We start from the raw sequence: 21,229 nt of genomic DNA, 5'->3' as shown, positions 1-21,229 counted from the left end.
CCATGTTAGCCAGGATGGTCTTGATCTCCTGACCTCGTGATCCGCCTGCCTCAGCCTCCCAAAGTGCTAGGATTACAGGTGTGAGCTACTGCGCCTGGCCCTCTTATATACGTTAAATCATCTCTAGATTACTTGTAATACCCAATACAATGTAAATGTTGTGTAAATAGTTGTTATACTGTATTGTTTAGGGAATAATGATAGAAGAAAAGGTATGTACATCTTCAGAACAGACACAATCATCATAGGCCTAACTACAATGTCTATGTGTAGTTGGTTGAATCAACATGCAGAACCCATGGATACAGGCCGGGCGTGGTGGTTCACACCTGTAATCCCAGCACTTTGGGAGGCCAAAGTGGGTGGATCACCTGAGCTCAGGAGTCGAGACAGCCTGTCCAACATGTGAAACCCTGTCTCTACTAAAAATACGAAAATCAGCTGGGCATGGTGGTGCACTTCTGTAATCCTAGCTACTTAGGAGGCTGAGGCACAAGAATTTCTTTCTTTTTTTTTTGAGAAGGAGTCTTGCTCTGTCCCCCACGCTGGAATGCAGTGGTGCAATCTCAGCTCACTGCAAGCTCCGCCTCCCAGGTTCTCGCCATTCTCCTGCCTCAGCCTCCCAAGTAGCTGGGACTACAGGTGCCCGCCACCACGCCTGGCTAATTTTTTGTATTTTTAGTAGAGACGGGGTTTCACCGTGTTAGCCAGGATGGTCTGGATCTCCTGACCTCATGATCCGCCCGCCTCAGCCTCCCAAAGTTCTGGGATTACGGGCGTGAGCCACCGTGCTTGGCCGAGGCACAAGAATTACTTGAACCTGGGAGGCAGAGGTTGCAGTGAGCTGAGATGGTGCAACTGCACTCCAGCCTGGACAACAGAGACTCCATCTCAACAAAACAAAACAAAACAAAACAAAACAAAACAAAAAAACATGGATACAGAGGGCCAGCTATGTACAAAGATATGGAATTGCTACATTGTATAATTCTATTTTTAATTTTTTGAGGAATTGCCACACTGTTTTCCATAGTAGCTGCATCATTTTAAATTGCCAGCAACAGTGCACAAGAGTTCCACTTTCTCCATATCCTTTCCAACACTTGTGATTTCTGGGATCTTAGTTACTTTATTTTTAATAGTAACTAAAGGACACTTTTACATGTATAGAATTCTCAGTTGACAGGTTTCCCCCCACCCACCCAGCATGCTACATCTATCACCACACCCCCTTCTGGACTCCACAGTTTCTGCTGAGAAATCAATGACAATCTTATTGAGAAATCCTTGTACATGACAAGCAACATTTTTTGCTTTTTTTTTTTTTTTTTTTTTGAGACAGAGTCTCACTCTGTTGCCCATGCTGGAGTGCAGTGGTGCAATCTCTGCTCACTGCAATCTCCATCTCCTGGGTTCAAGCGATTATCCTGCCTCAGCCTCCCAAGTAGCTAGGATTACAGGTGCTCGCCACCACACTTGGCTAATTTTTTGTATTTTTAGTAGAGACGGGGTTTTGCCATGTTGGCCAGGCTGGTCTAGAACTCCTGATCTCTGGTGATCCACATCCCTTGACCTCCGAAAGTGCTGGGATTACAGGTGTGAGCAACTGTACCCAGCTAACTTTTTTTTTTTTTTTTTTTTTTTGGCTGCTGCTTTCAAGATTTTTTGTCACTTGTCAGTTTGATGATAATGTGTCTTGGTGTGGATCTGTTTTTGGTTAATTCTATTGGAGTTCATTGAGGTGCTTTGATTTGTAGTTTCATGTCTTTCTCCAATTTGGGGTAGTTTTTGACCATTTTTGCAAATAATCTCTGTCCCTCCCTCTTTCTCTTCTCCTTTGCTGAACTGCATAATGTGTATCTTGGTCCTCTTGATGGTGTCTCCTAGTCCCTTTGGATGCAGTCACCTTTGTTTTCTCTTTTCTTTTTTCCCTTTGAGACAGAGTCTTGCTCTGTCGCCCAGGCTGGAGTACAGTGCCACGATCTCAGCTCACTGCAGCCTCTGCCTTCTGGGTTTGAGCGATTCTCTTGCCTCAGCCTCCAGAGTGGCTGGAATTACAGGCGCCTGCCACCACGCCCAGCTAATTTTTGTATTTTTAGTAGAGATGGGGTTTCACCATGTTGGCCAGGTCTCGAACTGCTGACCTCAGATGATCTTCCAGCCTCAGTCTCCCAAAGAGCTGGTGTTACAGGTGTGAGCCTGTAACATGCCCGGCCTGTTTGTTCTTTTCTGTTTGCTCCTCAGACGAAGTAATTTCAAATGTACTTTCTTCAAGTTTGTTAATTCTCTCTTCTGCCTGCTTGATCCTTCCATTGACTCTACTGAATTTTTCAGTTTATTGTATTTTTCATCTCTAGAATTTTTGTTTTGGTCCTTTTTATAATTTCTATCTCTTTATTGATATTCTCATTTTATACATATATAATTTTGCTGATTTCCTTTACTTCTTTGTCCATGTTTTTCTTTAACTATTCAAGCATATTTAAGATGGTTTTGTTTTAAGCTCTTTGTCTAGTAAGTCTGGTACCTGTGTCTCTTCAGGAATAATTTCTTTATTTTCTTTTTTTGAGATGGAGTCTCACTCTGTTACTCAGGCTGGATGGAGTGCAGTGGTGCGATCTCAACTCACTGCAACCTCCGCCTCCCGGGTTCAAGTGATTCTCCTGCCTCAGCTTCTTGAGTAGCTGGGATTACAGGTGCCCACCACGATGCCCAGCTCATTTTTGTATTTTTAGTAGAGATGGAGTTTCACCATGTTGGCCAGGCTGGTCTCAAAACTCCTGACCTCAAGTGATTTGCCCGCCTCGGCCTCCCAAAGTGTTGGGATTACAGGCATGAGCCAGTGCGCCCGGCCTCTTCAGATATAATTTCTGCCACTTCATTTTCTTCCTTGAAAGAGTCCATGTTACCTTTTTTTAAATATGCTTTGTGATTTTTGTTGTTGTTGGAAAGTAGGCGTTTGAAAAGGCAGCCACTTCTTTGCATATTGGGTCTGTGCCAAGGAAACTCCTTCACTAATTAGCAGGACATTTTTTGTGTCTTGGGATCCACCTGAGGAGAAAGCGAAATGTCTTGGTCCATTTTGTGCTGCTATTACAGAATATTACAGACTGGGTACTTTATAGAGAACAGAAATGTATTTCTCACAGTTCTGGAGACTTCAAAGTCCAAGAGGAAGGTGCCCGCATCTGGTGTGATAAGGGCTTTCTTGCTGTGTCCTCACATGGCAGAAGGCAGAGGGTACAAAGGGATGAAATGTCTGTCCTCACATGGCAGCAGGTCCTTTATACAGTGGTATTAACCCATTAAAGAGGGCAGAGCCCTCATGACCTCCCATTAGGCCCCACCTCCCAATCCTATGGCAATGGGGATTACATTTCAACATAAATTTTTGGAGGAGAGAAAAACATTCAAACCATAGCACTCTCCCCTTGCTCCCCGAAATCCGTATCCTTCTCACATCCAAAATACCTTCATTAAATTCCATCCCAATAATCCCAAGAAGTCTTAACTTTTTTCAGCATCACCCTTAAAAGTCTAAATTCAAAGTCTTATCTAAATCATGCCGGGTGAGGTGGCTCATGCCTGTAACTTTGGGAGCATTTTGGGAGGCTGAGGCGGGCAGATCATTTGAGGTCAGGAGTTTGAGAAAACCTTGCCAACATGGAGAAACCCTATCTCTACTAAAAATACAAAAATTAGCCGGATGTGGTGGTGCATGCTACTCCTAGCTACTTGGGAGGCTAAGGGAAGGGAATTGCTTGAACCCAGGAGGTGAAGGTTGCAGTAGTGAGCTGAGATCACACCAGTGCACTCCAGCCTGGGCAACAGAGCAAGACTTCACCTTAAAAAACAAAACAAGGCTGGGTGAGGTGGCTCACACCTGTAATCCCAGCACTTTGGGAGGCCGAGGCGGGTGGATCATGAGGTCCGGAAATCGAGACCATCCTGGCTAACATGGTAAAACCCCACCTCTACTTAAAAAAATACAAAAACTTAGCCAGGCGACGTGGCGGGCGCCTGTAGTCCCAGCTACTCGGGAGGCTGAGGCAGGAGAATGGCGTGAACCCAGGAGGCAGAGCTTGCAGTGAGCCCAGATCGTGCCACTGCACTCCAGCCTGGGAGACTGAGCAAGACTCTGTCTCAAACAAAACAAAACAAAACAAAACAAAAACCTTGTCTGGGAAATCTGCTGGTCCCCTTGTTAATTTTTTCTTTTTCTTTTTCTTTTTTTTTTTTTTAGATGGAGTCTCACTTTGTCACCCTGGCTGGAGTGCAATGGTGTGATCTCAGCTCACTGCAACCTCCATCTCCTATGTTCCAGTCATTCTCATGCCTCAGCCTCCTGAGTAGCTGGGACTACAGGCTATACCACTGCACCCGGCTAATTTTGGTATTTTTGAAGAGACAGGGTTTCACTATGCTAACCAGGCTGGTCTCGAACTCCTGACCTCAGGTGAGCCACCTGCCTCATCCTCCAAGTGCTGGAATTACAGGCATGAGCCACCACACCCGGCCCCAGACAAGGCTTTTATTTTGGGGCTAGCGCCCCAGTACAAGGATGCTCCAGCTGACTCTCTGAAAAAAGTCAGTATTTTTTTATTAGGCAAAGTGTGGGAATTGGCATCAGGGGTAAGGTTTGCAGGCTGAGCTGGTAGCACATGATGGGCGAGGCATGCAAGCCAAGCATGTCTGGTTGCAATCTTGGGTAAGGGCCATTTGGTGGCCTGGCCGGCGACAAAAGGGCTGTAAATCAATTACTCAGCATTTCTTTCTGAGGTGGAACTCTCCGCAGCCTTGGTTTGATATTTAGATCTTCTATGGCCAGTTCCTAGAATTTTTTTTTTTTTTTTTTTTTTTTTGAGACAGTCCCACTCTGTCCCCTAGGCTGGAGAGCAGTGGCACGATCTTGGCTCACTGCAACCTCCACTTCCCGAATTCAAGCAATTCTCGTGACTCAGCCTCCAGAGTAGCTGGGACTACAAACGCGTGCCACCACGCTCAGCTAATTTTTTGTATTTTTAGTAGAGACAGGATTTTGCCATGTTGCCCAGGCTGGTCTCGAACTCCTGAATTCAGGTGACAGGTGATCCACCCACCTTGGCCTCCCAAAGTGCTGGAATTACAGGCGTGAGCCACACACCTGGCCTATTTCCTGGAATTCTTTAAGTGAAAAGCATGGTTAAACATTATGGCATCAGTGAGGTAGTGGTGTGGGGTTTTTTGTTGTTTTTTAATTTTTGTGGGTACATAGGTGTATTATTTATGGGTTACATGAGATGCTTTGATAGTCATGCAATGTGTAATAATCACATCATAGAAAATGGGGTATCCATCCCTTCAAGCACTTATCCTTTGTGTTACAAGCAATGTAGGGTGGGTGCGGTGGCTCATACCTGTAATCCCAGCACTTTGGCAGGCCGAGGCAGGTGAATCACCTTAGGTCAGGAGTTCAAGACCAGCCTGGCCAACATGGTGAAACCCCATCTCTACTTAAAAAAAAAAAAAAAAAAAGCCGGGTATGATGGCGCATGTCTGTAATCCCAGCTACTCTGGAGCTGAGGCGGAAGAGTTGCTTAGAACCTGGGAGCAGAGGTTGCAGTGAGCTGAGATGGTACCACTACAGTCCAGCCTGGGTGACAGAGCGAGACTTGGTCTCAAAAACAAAAACAAATAAACAAAAAAATCTCATTATACTTTAAGTTATTCTTACTTTTAAATTTTTAAATTTTAATTATTTTGAGACACAGCCTCGCTTTGTCACCCAGGCTGGAGTGCAGTTGCGCTATTTCAATTCACTGCAACCTCTGCCACCCGGGTTCAAGTGATTCTCGTGCCTCAGCCTTCTGAGTAGCTGGGACTACAGGTGCCCACCACCACAACTGGATAATTTTTGTATTTTTAGCAGAGATGGGGTTTCACCATGTTCGCCTGGCTGGTCTCGAACTCCTGACCTCAGGTGATCCACCCAGCTCGTCCTCCCAAAGTTCTGGGATTACAGGCATCAGCAACCATGCCTGGCCATTTTTTTTTTTTAATTTTTGTGGGTAGATAGTAGGTGTATATATTTACGGGATACTTTGATACAGGCATGCAATGCATAGTAATCACAGAGTAAAGGGGGTATCCATCCCCTCAAGCATTTATTCTTTGTGTTACAAACAATGCAATTAGGCTCTTTATTTTTAAATTGAGGCTGGGCACAGTAGCTCACGCATGTAATCCCAGCACTTTGGGTGGCCAAGGCAAGCGTATTGCTTGTGCTCAGGAGTTTGAGACCAGCTTGGGCAATGAGATAAAACCCCGTCTCTACTAAAAATACAAAAAATTAGCCTGGTGTGGTGGCGCACACCTGTGGTCCCAGCTACTCAGGAGGCTGAGGTGGGAGGATTGTTTGAGCCCAGGTGGAGGCTGCCATGAGCTGAGACTTTGCCACTGCACTCCAACCTGGGTGACAGAATGAGATCGTCTCAAAAAACAAACAAAAACAAAGTACAATAAATCATTGTTGATTGTAGTCACCCTGTTGTGCTATCAAATACTAGATCTTATTCCTTCTAATTATATTGTTGTATCCATTAGCCATCCCTCCCAACCCCCACTACCCTTCCTAGCCTCTGATAACCATTCTTCAAATCTCTACCTCCATGAATTCAGTTGTTTTAATTTTTTTTTTTTTTTTTTTGAGACGGAGTCTCACTGTGCTACCCAGGCTGGAGTACAGTGGCACGATCTTGGCTCACTGAAACCTCCGCCTCCCTGATTCAAGCAATTCTCCTGCCTCAACCTCCCAAGTAGCTGGGATTACAGGCACCTGCCACCACGCCTGGCTAATTTTTGCATTTTTAGTAGAGATGGGGTTTCGCCATGTTGGCCACGCTGGTCTTGAATTCCTGACCTCGTGATCCACCCCCCTTGGCCTCCCAAAGTGCTGGGATTACAGGCGTGAGCCACTGAGCCTGGTCAATTTTTATTTCTGAAACATTTACTATTAATGTGGTAGGAAAATTACACGGACTATAAGTGCATTTCTTTTTTTTTTTTTTTTTTTTGAGACGGAGTCTCGCTCTGTCACCCAGGCTGGAGTGCAGTGGCCCCATCTCAGCTCACTGCAAGCTCCGCCTCCCGGGTTCGCGCAATTCTCCTGCCTCAGCCTCCCGAGCAGCTGGGACTACAGGCGCCCGCCACGTTGCCCGGCTTATTTTTTTGTATTTTTAGTAGAGACGGGGTTTCACCATGTTAGCCAGGATGGTCTCGATCTCCTGACCTCGTGATCCGCCCGTCTCGGCCTCCCAAAGTGCTGGGATTACAGGCTTGAGCCACCGCGCCCGGCCTATAAGTGCATTTTTTATAAAATTAAGTCTTCCAGAACCTGGTTTAACAAAAAACTGAGGCTAAATTCAGGTCTCAAATATAGAAACTTAAACTTTTCTTGAAATCCAATTAAAAATGTAGATCTAAATAAAGTCAGTTTTTTAAGAAAAAAATCACACATTTTAGCTTCAGTCAGATTTCACTTTATTTGTATCCATGACAATATTAACTCTTCAGATTTATAAGATGACAAAACTTGATAATTACCTGGAAACAATTTATTATTAACTAGGTTAACCCTAAATCCATCAAGAAAAACCACCTAGCATATTCAGTGTTAAAAAGAGACATTATGACCAGCCTGACCAATATGGCAAAACCCTATCTCTACTAAAAATACAGATATTAGCAGGGTATAGTGGCGCATGCCTGTAGTCCCAGCTACTCAGGAGGCTGAGGCACCAGAATCGCTTGAATCTGGGAGGGAGAGGTTGCAATGAGCTGAGATCGTGCCACTGCACTCCTGGGTGATACAGCGAGACTGTCTCCAAAAAAAAAAAAAAAAAGAGAGACAATAATGAGACAGATCGGCACACAGCACACATATGCCCTGAGAAATAAATCAACAGCTCCCAGTAAAATTCCCAATACCCTAGAGAGATTTACAAGTACAATCTGGTACTTCCGTTTTTTTGAGATGGAGTCTCGCCCTGTTGGCCAGGCTGGAGTGCAATGTGCGATCTTGGCTCACTGCAACCTCTGCCTCCCGGGTTCAAGCGATTCCCCTGCCTCAGCCTCCTGAGTAGCTGGGATCACAGGCATGCACCACCACACTCGGCTAATTTTTTTATATCCTTAGTGGCGAAGGGGTTTCACTATGTTGGCCAGGCTGGTCTTGAACTCCTGACCTCATGATCCACCCGCCTCCACCTCCCAAAGTGCTGGGGATTACAGGTGTGGGCCACCACACCTGACCCTAATCTGGTACTTTCAATGTTGCCTATAAACAGATTTCAGCTGAATCTCAGATGGTAAGGTTAAGATACACGGAACTGCAATCAATTGCCTGAGGAGTGGGATGGATGGATGGGCAGGAGGGTTGGCAGAGAAGTAATCCCATTAGCATTGAAAATGAAAGACTACCAATTTGGAAAATCGAATGTCTACGATCATTTTCTTCCCTAAAACAGGGAAGATAGTGAATGTGGAAAACCCAATTTTCGGCAATATTCGCAGGACCTAAGGCAACAACCACATGCCTGGGGCAACTACACTTTCCAAATCCTGAATTCCTGAATATTAAAAAGGTTTTCACATGGTAATAATCTTATTTTTTTTTTTTTTTGAGATGAAGTTTCCCTCTTGTTGCCAAGGCTGGAGTGCAATAGTGCAATCTCAGCTCACTGCAACCTCCGCCTCCCAGGTTCAAGTGATCCTCCTGCCTCTGCCTCCCGAATAGCTGCGATTACAGGCATGCACCATCACGCCCGGCTAATTTTGTATTTTTTTTTAGTAGAGATAGGGTTTCTCCATGTTGGTCAGGCTGGTCTCAAACTCCTGACCTCAGGTGATCCTCCTGCCTTGGCCTCCCAAAGTGCTGGGATTATAAGCAGAAGCCACCGGGCCAGGCTAATTGTGTCCTTTTTAAAGGAGCAAACAATTTGACTGTTGTGCAAATGAGGCTCACCTGGTCTCAATATGAATCACCTGCCCTGGGCTGCTGTCTCAGGGCAGGAAAGTGGGGTGGTCAGGAAGGCAGCCAACATTGTTTCTGCTGCCACTGTCACTAAGCCTGGAGTGCCTGTTTTCAACTGCAGTGATCTGGTCCCTAACATTTAGCCTAAACAGTGAGCTGGTAAACAAAGCCCCTGCCAGCAGAGAAAAGGGGCTCTAGAGCTGTTGAAGGATTGGCCAGGCCGGTTCTTTTCTTATCTCTGTTGTTCTCGAGGAAATTCCTCTAAGGTGAGCCAAGGTCAGTGACTCATTTTAACTTAGAGTAACTCTCTGGGGCTCTAACCAGATTCCCAACAGTGCTCTGAGCCCCTGTTTAGTAAGTTCCCAGGGAAGCAGATGAAACTAATTAGGACATGGCCCACCAAAGAAGACACAAGCATTTTCCCCGCTGTGTATAGAGACCTCCCCACAACTGGGGCAAAGGCCGTGGAGGAAATCTTTCAAGCACAGAGGGGTCCACGGTCACTGTCCCCACCTTCAGCTCTCTGCCCTGACAACCTCAGCCTGTCTTCACCATGTTTCTTCTCCCCAAGGCACAAATATTTCTTTTTAGCTTATTTTTGTGATTACCCAACTAACCACGAAGCCAGGCCTGCCGGGATAGAGGGTATAATCAAATAAACAATCCTCTCAACATCCAGGAAACAGCTGCTGGGCGTTCTGACTTCATGAAACGCCAGGGCCAGCTGTGCTCTTCTACGCTGGGTCCTCTTCGTCCATTGCCACGTCGCTGTTGGTCTTCTTCTTCTGCTCAGCCTCTGGCCCTGCAGGCAGAATGCTGGTGACGGTGTGGAGAAGAGCTTCAATCTGCTCCTCCGTGAGCCGCTCTTCACTCTCTTCCACCATCTGCAGAAGGAAAGAAAATCCTCCAGGGTTACAAATGAAACTCACAGTCCTGGGCAGCCCTGCCCACTGTGCTCACAGTCTCAGCCCGGCCTCCTGGCACCCAGATCTCACGGCCTGGGTCCTCGTGAGTCTTCTCTATCTTCCAGATGGAAGGGTGCAGCCAACTCACATCCTGGACTGAGCCAATGCGACTGATCAAAATGGGTCAGTAAAAACTGAGTTGTAGGATAGCATTTTTTTTTAAAGAAAAGGAAAACCCCCGGCCTGGGCAGCATAGAGGAACCCCATCTCTTAAAAAAAAAAAATATTAATAATAAGCCAGGCATGGTGGTGTGCGCCAGTAGTCCCAGCTACTCGGGGGTCTGAAGTGGGAGGATCACTTGAGCCCAGGTTGAGCCAAGCACTCCAACCTGGGTGACAAAGCAAGATCAACTCTCAAAAAAAAAAAAAAAAAAGGAAAACGCTAACAGTTATACAAGCACCGACACGCACAGAGAGAAGTCAACAGGTTGCATATGCATCTCTGAGAAGTTATATGGCACTTTATGTACTTTTATATTTCACAAGCACATCTGTAATTTGTTTTTTTTTTTTTTTTTTTGGGATGGAGTCTTGCTCTGTGCCAGGTTGGAGTGCAGTGGCACGATCTTGGCTCACTGCAACCTCCGCCTCTCAGGTTCCAGCAATTCTCCAGCCTCAGTCTCCCGAGTCGCTGGGACTACAGGCGCGAGCCACCACGCCCAGTTAACTGTTTGTATTTTTAGTAGAGACGGGGTTTCACCATGTTGGCCAGGATGGTCTCAATATCTTGACCTCGTGATCCACCCACCTTGGCCTCCCAAAACGCTGGGATTACAGTGTGAGCCACCGTGCCCGGCACACAGCTGTAATTTAATGAACATCAACATAGTTGATGATGCCCACTATGTGCCAAATGGTTTGGAGCCTTCTTTTTTTTTTTTTTTTTTTTTTTGAGACGGAGTCTCGCTTTATCGCCCAGGCTAGAGTGCAGTGGCCGGATCTCAGCTCACTGCTCCCGGGTTCACACCATTCTCCTGCCTCAGCCTCCGGAGTAGCTGGGACTACAGGCGTCCGCCGCCAAGCCCGGCTAGTTTTTTGTATTTTTTTAGTAGAGACGGGGTTTCACCATGTTAGCCAGGATGGTCTCGATCTCCTGACCTCGTGATCCGCCCGTCTCGGCCTCCCAAAGTGCTGGGATTACAGGCTTAAGCCACTGTGCCCGGCTGGAGCCTTCTTCTAATCCTCACTCCCACTAGCAACAGCCCTGTGGGGAGGCCTCTCGTGTGCCTGGAGGTGCATCTTGCACTTCCCGTCCAGCATTTCCTTTCATCCTCTCAGCAATGCTGCCAAGAGGTAGAACTGGAATCCCTAGCCAGGCCTGCCTAGTCTAAAACCCACAGTTCCCCACACTCCACACCACACTGCCCATCAAAGGTCCACGCAAAACCTGGTTTCTGATGTGGTCCCAGAAATCTGAATCTAGAGATGATACCCACAGCCTGAGCCCCTAATTCTAAGCAGAATTAGGTCGTCAGCTGCCTTTTTAAAAGCAGCATGCAGGCAGTCAAGTTACTTAACCCTGTTTGCTTGGTGGCATCAACCATCGATCACAAACACCTTTCTCAGCTCAAGGTGGCCAGGTCCTATTCCACAGCATTCCCCACAGCAATCTCTGAAATTCGGCAAATGGAACCACAGGGAGTTCCAGAAAGAAATCCTGGCAGACTGAAGTAAAACAAGGTAATAGGACAGGCCTGCAATCCTGGAGAGGATCCCAGTCTGACCACCTCACTTTACAGACAACAGCACAGTTCAGGAAGTCATGTGACATGCCCAAGGTCACACCACGAACTCCTGGCAAAACCCTGGTCTCTCCACTCACTTCAGCCCAAAAGTGTTTCTGCAACTAGATAATAATTCTGGTGTCCCAGGATGGGGCGGGGGGATCCTGAGCAAATCAATGGGAGCTACTTCCTATGACGCTGTGAAATAAAATGACCATTTTCTAAAGATTCCATGGCTCAGGAAAATGTAAATTCTCTTCGGAGAAAAAAACAATCTTCAACCCCCACCCCCCCTTTTTTTTTTGAGACAGAGTTTAACTCTTGTTGCCCAGGCTGGAGTGCAATGGGGTGATCTCGGCTCCCTAGTAGCTGGAATTACAGGCATGCACCACCACGCCCGGATAGTTTTGTATTTTTAGTAGAGACAGGGTTTCTCCATGTTGGTTAGTCTGGTCTTGAACTCCTGACCTCAGGCGATCCACTAGCCTCGGCCTCCCAAAGTGCTGGGATTATAGGAGTTAGACACCATGCCCAGCCAAAAACCCATGTTTAAAATTAGACATGCAAAGTTACAGTCTATAAAAAGCAGTAATCTAACATGTACTGCCCCCAAAGAATAAAGCAGAGAAAGGAGGAAAATAGCCAAGATTTGGTTATTTAATCCAGAGAAAAGATGATCTCCGTTTGAGGAAAGAATGTGCAGAAAAAAACTTTGCTAAATTCACTAACGGCCGAACCTTTTATCAACATCCAATCCTCAGGGTTAATTATAGTCAGGACCTTTTGTTTTTCAACCTAAGGTTCCCAGTCACAGGAAGAAACCCTACACTGCATTAAACTAAATGAAATATAAACAAAAAGAAACTTTCAGAAATAAAACACTTACTAGCACCTCTTGGATCACTGGCGTAAACGACAATGCCTACATTATCCCTCACCCCTGCCTTTTCTTTTCCCAAAGAGAGTGGGTCTTACTCTGTCACCCAGGTGGAGCATACTGGCGCAGTCCTCACTTACTGCAGCCTCAAACTCCTGGGCTCAAGCAATCCTCCTGCCTCAGCCTCCTGAGTAGCTGGGACAATAGCTATGTGGCACCATGTCCAGCTAATTATTTTTTATTATTTTTTGTAGAGATGGGCTTGCCCAGGCTGGTCTTGAACTCCTGGGCTCAAGCGATCCTCCCACATTAGCCTGCCAAAGTGCTGGGATTATAGGCATGAATCGCTGTGCCTGACCCTTCACCTTTTCTTTCCAACACAGGAGAAACATTCCAAGAGTAAAGTTCAAAGCACCATCTCAAGGTTCTCAGATACCAACCATTTCAGGTAGTTCAGAACATAAGGACAAATAAATGTAAAAGTCCGAAGTATCGACAGCTGGGTTAACACAAATGACAAATTTTCATTATCTCAGTCCCAGGAGCATCAAACTGGGTTGCTGATCTCCAAAAATGGCAACTCGAAGTTGCCAAACCTAATGTCCTACTTTCCTCAAAATGAGTCAAAGATCTCAAAGAGCAACAACGTACACTATTAAATATTTGATCCAGAACAGTTTACTAAACCTGGCTTTTTAAATTTCAATTTTCTCTCATGTAAAATGAAAGTAACACCTACAGCAAGGACAAAAGGAGAACATATGTAACAGTGTTTTACAAGCAGTAACACTCTATATGAGTCAAGACTTCATAATCACGAAATTAGTAACAGGCCTAGATGGTAGTGCTGTTCAGGACAGTGGCCTGTGAGGTCACAGGATTCACTGACCTCAGCCCGGAAGGCTCACAAATCATTCCAAATCAATACACAACTGGGCACGACAAGTCCTAAGCCGGGTGGCCAGCTCATTTCCTCACTGAGCCTCTGAGTCAGCAGGCAGTCATCAGAGGGCCACGGCAAATCACGGCTCAGGCGTAACTGAAGAGGTGAGGTTTCAGCCTCCAAAAGACACCTGGCTCCCAAGTGAATGGTAATAAATGTTGGACACTGGGACTGTTTTCTGGACCCAGGGAGAAAAAATGGCTCTAGTGTTGATATAGGGAACTTCTCACTCAAGTCCTTTGCGCTTTCCACTGTAAGTGAAACCTTTATTTCTTTTTGTTTTCTTGAGATGGAGTTTCGCTCGTCACCCAGGCTGGAGTGCAGTAGCGCAATCTCAGCTCACTACAACTGCCACCTCCCAGGTTCAAGCGATTCTCCTGCCTCAGCCTCCCGAGTAGCTGGGATTACAGGCTCATGCCACCACACCCAGTTAATTTTTGTATATTTAGTAGAGACGGGGCCATGTTGGCCAAGCTGGTCACAAACTCCTGACCTCAGGTGATCCACCCACCTCGGCCTCCCAAAGTACTGGGATTACAGGTGTGAGCCACTGTGCCTGGCCCTACAATTTTTTTTTTTTTTTTTTTAAGACAGGGTCTTGCTCAGTCACCCAGGCTGGAGTACAGTGGCACTATCATACCTAATTGCAGCCTTGAAATTCTGGGTTCAAGCAATCCTCTCACCTTAGTCTCCTGAATAGCTGGGACCACAGGTGTGCGCCACCACACCTGGCTAATTTTTTTTAACTTTTCGTAGAGATGGGGCCTTACTATGTTGCCCAGGCTGGTTTTGAATTCCTGGTCTCAAGCAATCCTCCCATCTTGGCCTCCCAAAGTGCTGGGATTCTGTAATCCCACCATGAGCCACCATGAACGTGAGCCACCATGTTCAGTCAAAGCTTTCATTTCTTATTCACTCTCTGGTGAGAAGAGATACTGCTACAAACCTTGGTAAACAATTTGCTACCTTTTGTAGCCAAATTCCAGAGTGGGAAGAATCTGGGGGTAAAATGGTTCAACTGCTGAGAAACAGCAGTTTCTACCAAGGCCTACATACTTTGTAGAAAGGAGAAGGAAACCATCTTAGGAGATGTCACACACATCTTTCGTCTTATCAAGCACGAGTACCTAGCTTGGAGGAGCAAAGTAAAGCTTCTGAATCAGAAGGTCTCAATCAGCCACTCACCAGCCCTTTGGGCTAAAATAGAGAGGACACTTGCCCCCTTCCAAGACTGTGGGGAGGGCATTCAAAGTGACAGACAATCACAGGCGCCAGGACCAAGGTCTGGCACACCCCACGCACTCTCTTTTTTTTGAGATGGAGTCTCACTCTGTCACCCAGGCTGGAGTACAGTGGTGCGATCTCAGCTCACTGCAACCTTGGCCTCCTGGGTTCAAGTGATTCTGCCTCAGTCTCCCGAGTAGCTGGGATTACAGGTGTGTGCCACCATGCCCAGCTAATTTTTGTACTTTTAGTAGAGATGGGGTTTCACCACTTGAGCCAGGCTGGTTTTGAACTCCTGACCTCAGGTGACCCGCCCACCTTGGCCTCCCAAAGTGCTGGCATTACAGGCATGAGCCACTGCACCCAGCCCACCCCAGGCATTCTCAATAGCAGCGAATTTTCCCCCAAGTAATGATAGCACTTTCCACAGGCTCTGGCTGAGGTCACGCTAATCCTCATCTCTTCTCTCTGCCTGTCATTAAGCCATGGGTAACATATGTTGCTGATTAAAGCTGGAGGAGACATGACATGTGATCTTTAACCCAGAGGGACAGGGATTCGTTTCTTGCTGTTCTGTTTGTTTTTTCTCTCCTCTAAGTTCTAAGTTGAAACTCCAACACAGCGTAAAGCATGAAAATAATCAGGACACATGAGAAAGGGGTTTCTATTTAGGCTACAGGCAGGTTCCCAGAGAAAGGCACCCTTCATGGAAGGAACTGTTCTAATTTAATTTTGGGTACATTCTGAAGGACAAAAACAACCCTAGAAAGACAATGAACAGCTTCTTTTTTTTTTTTTTTTAACTGGCAGTTAGATGGCCTGCTTGACACTTGTCACGTACCGATGCTCTCTGCCCTGTAGTAAGAAGGCAGTGGCCACAACGTGCCCAGTGGTGGCCTGGGTATCTCCCTGGATCATTTCCCAGACCTAATACCCCATCGCAGGCCCTCTACTCTGGCTGCCTCCTCCTGTTCCAAAGCCTATGCTCTCAGTGCAAAGCAGACTCCACAAGTGATGAGGCTGCACTAAATAAATGGTTTCATGCAGGGAAACGGGATCACATTCATCGTTTTAGATGTGATCTCTGACGGTGATGTAGGAGATGGACTTGGGGAGCCAGGGAGAATGGGGAGAGGACAACCGCAAGAGCCGTGTAGAGAAATAATGCGGAAATCAACGCAGTACAGGAGGGAGAGAAGCAAGAACAGAAGACAAAAGCAACAGAACTTGGGGACTCCGTGACTATGAGATGAAAGGAAGAGAATGGCTTGCAGGTTTCCAGCATGGGAGGCTAGGCCAGGAGATGAGCAAGGAAGGGAGCCGGTGGGACAGCGCACACATGCTTCCCTCACCCAGAAGGAGAGGAAGCAAGAGTGGGGTGAAGGGTGGGCGAGGGGGCAGAGAATGTTCACCAGAGACATGCTGAGTTTCATGTTTTTATGCAACATCTGGTTGGCAACAACCCCTACAGGGAAGCAATGGCCAGAATGGCCTGGACATCAGGGGAGACAGAGAGCCGCCAAGTCATCAGCCGAAATCCTAGGGGAGGAATGAAATCTCCTCCAGTGTTTTACGGTCCCTAAGTCCACATTAACTAGGATCAAACTGGCAAGGTCTCCTTTTCCTTAAAAAATGGGGTGGTTGGGCAGCCTCTTCAAAAAAAAACAACAGTTCCTAGCTTGTCCACCACAGCCTTTCTACATCTCAGACCCACGGCAGCCTCCCCGGCGCAGGCGCCCTTCGCTCACCAGCTGGATCTCCACGGCGGTCACAGGCCGGTGGTTCAGCAGCTGGAGCTTCTCAGCTCTGTGGAGGGAAAGTACAGCGTTGAGAACTCGCATAGCCCTAAGTCCTGAGTCCTGACTGAGCTGCTCAGAGAATACTCTGTCAGATAAAAAATGGGAGAACCACTGGAGTGTGGCTCTCAGTTCCTTCAACTGTAAACCGAGAGAATGGGAACAGGAGCGTGTGTGTGAGTGACTCCCAGCTCAGGGTACGAATGGGTATCAGAGGTGTGATTGTAGGAAACAAAGCAGCAGTGCATGTACCATTTTAAAAACAGGAGGGTCATTTTCTTTTTCCTTTTTTTTTTTTGAGACGGAGTTTCGCTCTTATTGCCCAGGCTGGTTTGCAGTGGCACCATCTTGGATCACTGTAGCCTCCACCTCCAGGGTTCAGGCGATTCTCCTGCCTTAGCCTCCCAAGTAACTGGGATCACAGGTGCCCACAACCATGCCCAGTTAATTTTTTGTATGTTTTTAGTAGAGACGCGGTTTCATCATGTTGGCCAGGCTGGTCTCGAACTCCCGATCTCAAGTGATCCACTCACCTTGACCTCCCAAAGTGGTAGGATTACAGGCATGAGCCACTGCGCCCGGCCCAGGATGGTAATTTCTATCTGGAAAATGTGAAGAAAATAATGCTTTCTTCATCCAAATTACAGAAAGTACCAACTAACAAAATCACCTTGGGCCAGGTGTGGTGGCTCATGCCTATAATCCCAGCACTTTGGGAGGCCAAGTGGGAGGATCCCTTGAGGCCAGGCATTCCCGATCAGCCTGGGCAACATTAAAAGACCTTACCAAAAAATTAAAATGAATTAGCTGGGCATGGTGGGTTGTGCCTGTCGTCCCAGCTACCTGCAGTCCCAGCTACGGAAGGCAGAGGACAAGGGGGTGAGGCAGGAGGATCGCTTTAGCCTGTACTCCAGCCTGGGTCCCAGAGCCACACCCTATCTCTAAAACTAAAAAATTAAAACACACAAAATCATCTTGTGTGGTCATCTCTTAGAAATGGGTGAATTCCTTTTCGAGATTAATACTTCCCAGATTTGACCTATTATCTTAGTAAACAGGGACTAAAAGAGGTGGGAGTTGGCCGGGTGCGGTGGCTCAAGCCTATAATCCCAGCACTTTGGGAGGCCGAGATGGGTGGATCACGAGTTCAGGAGATGGAGACCATCCTGGCTAACACGGTGAAACCCTGTCTCTACCAAAAAATACAAAAAACTAGCCGGGTGAGGTGGCGGGCGCCTGTAGTCCCAGCTACTCAGGAGGCTGAAGCAGGAGAATGGCGTGAACCCGGAAAGCGGAGCTTGCAGTGAGCTGAGATCGCGCCACCGCACTCCAGCCTGGGTGACAGAGCGAGACTCCGTCTCAAAAAAAAAAAAAAAGAGGTGGGAGTTAATACACAGAAATACAAGGTACAATCCCTCTGCCCTGAAAGCACTTAACCCAGCTGGAGAAAGAAGGCAAATACATGCAAATTTTCACAACAAAAGATCTGAGTGACAGTTAGATATAGTGATCATCTGCCTCAAAGAAAGACACAGCTCATTGCTGAAAGCGGGGCTGAATCGTGTGGACGCTGAAAGACTACAGAACTTCGAGGAGATCAAACAACTGCAGTGACCACCCCCGTGCAGGTGACAACTTCTACATTTCTCTCTCAATTTGACTCTGGGGCTGCAGATCCATCTTTCCAATCAGCTCAGTAAGTATTTATTGCGTTAAAGACCTTCTGGAGTGAAAACATGAAGAAGCCACGACTTCTGCAGCCATGTGTTGGGGGAAGCAGAACAATTACCCACTCTCCCTGAGCCTCAGTTTCCTCATCTGTGAAATAGGAACTATAACAGTACTTACTATCTTATGAGAGGATGAAGAGGGATAAAAATCTTCCCAGAGGCTGCCGCTACCATTTATTGCTTGTTTTCCATGTGGAAGTACATTGAATCCTCAGATTTCACTGACACTGAAATAGTAATTAACTTGTCCACAGTTGCAAAGCTAGTAAATGGCAGAAAAGCTCCTGTTCTTGGCCATCTGCTTCTAGTGTACATGTGATAATGGATGGAAAGTGTCATAATGCAATCTGTCCCACAATAATTTCTCCATAAATGGCAGTCATTGTTAGGGCAGCTCTAGTCAAGTTCTACTTCTTGTAATCCCCCAAACATTTACTCTAGACTCAAGAAGGGAGACTCCACAGAGATGACACTTGCACTAGACCCTGATGGCTTTTCAACACAAAAGGGATGGGAGGGACAGACAGCCAGGGCAGGAACAACACAAGGACATGCCCACAGGAAAGAAAGCTCCCGGAGTTTTAGGAAACAGCTAAAGAGGGGTGGGACATGGGGTGAAAGAGTCATTTGGGATAAGATCAAAAAGGGCTCTATCAACAGGCTGGGTGTGACTTGGTCAGTACAGGAGAGCAACCAAGGAAGAGGGGCATGCTCTGGCTGGTGCTGGCAGCGATTCTGGAAGACCCACAAAAAATGGAGGTAGACAGTGAGGTTATAAAGTTGGCCAGCAGCAACAGGCATGCCATTAAGCACACGTGAAATGCTTCCCGTCACCCTTAGGTAAAGTCAACAGTACTTTACAACTGCCTAGATTGGGTGGGGTGGGGGAGGAGGAGTGAGGGAACAGAGTCAAGGTTAGGTTGTTTAGAAAAAAATACATTATTTAAAATGAAATTTGAGTTTATAGTACCTTTATAACTCTGAAGAGGCTTCTGTCAAAAACTGTGTCTAGTTTGGTCTAGAAATAAAAGAAAAAAACCAGCACTAGCTTTATTTGCAAGGAGTTACATGAAACCATGGAGTGGATATTATGCTCCAGAGACCAACTGTGGAGCGAGTGAACCAGGACAGAACACCATAAAGCGCCTCCATTTAAGGGGCCAGAAGCCAGACGCGGTGGCTCATATCTGTAATCCCAACACTTTGGGAGGCTAAAGTAGGAGGATCACTTGAGGCTACGAGTTCAAAAACAGCCTGGGCAACAAACTGAGACTCTGTCTCTACAAAAAATAAAAATAATTAGCCAAGCATGGTGGCACACACCTGTAGTCCTCCCAGCCACTGGGGAGGCTGAGGCAGGATTGCTTGAGCCCAGGAGTCTGAGGCTGCAGTGAGCTGTGATCACACCACTGCACTCCAGCCTGGGCGACAGAGAGAGAAAGATAGGTAGACTGTGTCAGTGTAGAAGTCACTGGATTTGCCAACCAAGAGGTCATCGGTGGCCTGTGCAGTTCAGTGGAATGACAGCTCTGCTGACAACTGGACTCTCGAGACTGAGGAATGACTGTGGAGGAAACAGCCTCTTGATAACACAGAAGTAAAAAAGCAACTCCAGCCGAAGTAGGGAGGGTCTGGAAGGAAAGTAGAGAATGGCCACCAGCTGGGGAGACAAACATGTGGAGAGGCTGAAATTCCAGGAGGGAAGAGTAAAGACCCTCAGAAACTGCTGCCCAAATCTCCAGCAAAGGGTCTCATGTTCCACCGGGACCATGGTGAGGGGAAAGCAGCAGCCAACCGTAAAGGAGATGAGTTCCCATCTGAGAGGTCTCCACGTGAAGAGGGAGAAGAGGGATTGCAAGGACTAAAAGCTGCAGGGGATCTGGTAATGAGATGACCAGAATTAAGATCAGCAACGACATTCACAACCGCTCCCTGAAAAACCCCAGCTCGAGGTCGAACCACCAAGCAAGTTCCCTGTCCTACATCCAAGGAGCTGAGCACTGCTGTGGTCACAGCAGGCCCCCACACACTGCACACTCCAGTCTGGGGTATTGGGAGAGTTAAGGGGGTTGGGACACAAACATTCCCCGCTGGCTTCAGAACCAAGCCTCTTTCATTGTGTCTACTTTCTCCCCTTGCTTCTCAACTCCCCACACCCTAGCTCTTGCCCCAGTGATCACCAAAACTGTTCTTGCTTCAAGGGCCTGGTGTCCTCCACACATAGTGGCTGCTGCTCGGTCCTACTCCATCCTGTTGGTGACATGTGACACTGCTGATCATTCCCTCCTTGAAACTGCCTGCCCTCGGGGCTTCCATGACACCTTCTTTCTCAATTCTTTTCTGATCCTTCCAACTCTCCCTTCTTCATCTCCTGGATTTTCTCTTCTTCAGCAAGGCTCAGGCACTCTCATGGTACTGACTTTCATCCTCTGACCCTCCTACTGACGTCTTCACCCAGGCCTCACAATCTCAGTACCACTACAGGCTGTAACCAAGAAGTCCGTGCTTTCTGGAGACAGAGAGAGGAGAAGGACCAGAGAGTAGCAGACCAGAGGCGGGGGACGGGCAGTGGGGTGCGCGAGGTAGGGGGAAGTGCACGTGGTTAATGACTATGAAAAAATAGAATCAATAAGATCCAGTATTTGATAGTCCAACAGGGTGACTACAGTCAACAATAATTTAACTGTACATTTAAAAATAACTACAAGAGTATAACTGGATGTGTTATGCTCACAAATATAACAAGAGCTGCAAGTTCCCAGAGGAGGAGCCAGGCCCCGCCGCAGTGAAGAAGCCTGCCGCTCCCTCTACTGGCTGTTGGACAACAACACCGCCTGTAGCGTTTGCTCTTGGCAGAGTCATGGAACCAAGCAATTAATCAAAGGGTTAAAAGGTTTAGAAAGTCTTTTAAAAAGGTTTTTTAAAATCCTCGATTTTAGGATCACTAATGGAAAAAAGGG

General features: G+C 46.9%; 1 protein-coding gene across 4 annotated transcripts in view; it reads right to left on the bottom strand.

Annotated features, from left to right (window-relative positions):
* Nucleotides 1-7,501: 7,501 nt before the first annotated feature.
* CRCP (CGRP receptor component) overlaps nucleotides 7,502-21,229 on the bottom strand; it is a 39,406-nt gene continuing 25,678 nt past the window's right edge. For 3 of the 4 annotated variants that reach the window (XM_008018257.3, XM_008018261.3, XM_008018259.3), the window contains 2 exons: nucleotides 16,492-16,549; nucleotides 7,502-9,894 (listed from right to left, as the gene is read on the bottom strand). In XM_008018257.3, coding sequence (XP_008016448.2) covers nucleotides 9,745-9,894; nucleotides 16,492-16,549 — 208 coding nt within the window. In that variant the 3' untranslated portion in view covers nucleotides 7,502-9,744. The remainder of the gene's footprint in view (nucleotides 9,895-16,491; nucleotides 16,550-21,229) is intronic. The other variant, XM_073012649.1, reaches the window with a different exon arrangement.

The sequence above is a fragment of the Chlorocebus sabaeus genome, chromosome 28, assembly GCF_047675955.1.
Source record: "Chlorocebus sabaeus isolate Y175 chromosome 28, mChlSab1.0.hap1, whole genome shotgun sequence".
Classification (NCBI taxonomy): domain Eukaryota; kingdom Metazoa; phylum Chordata; class Mammalia; order Primates; family Cercopithecidae; genus Chlorocebus; species Chlorocebus sabaeus.
Note: the sequence above shows the minus strand (reverse complement) of the source record. Positions and strands in the feature narration are given on the sequence as shown.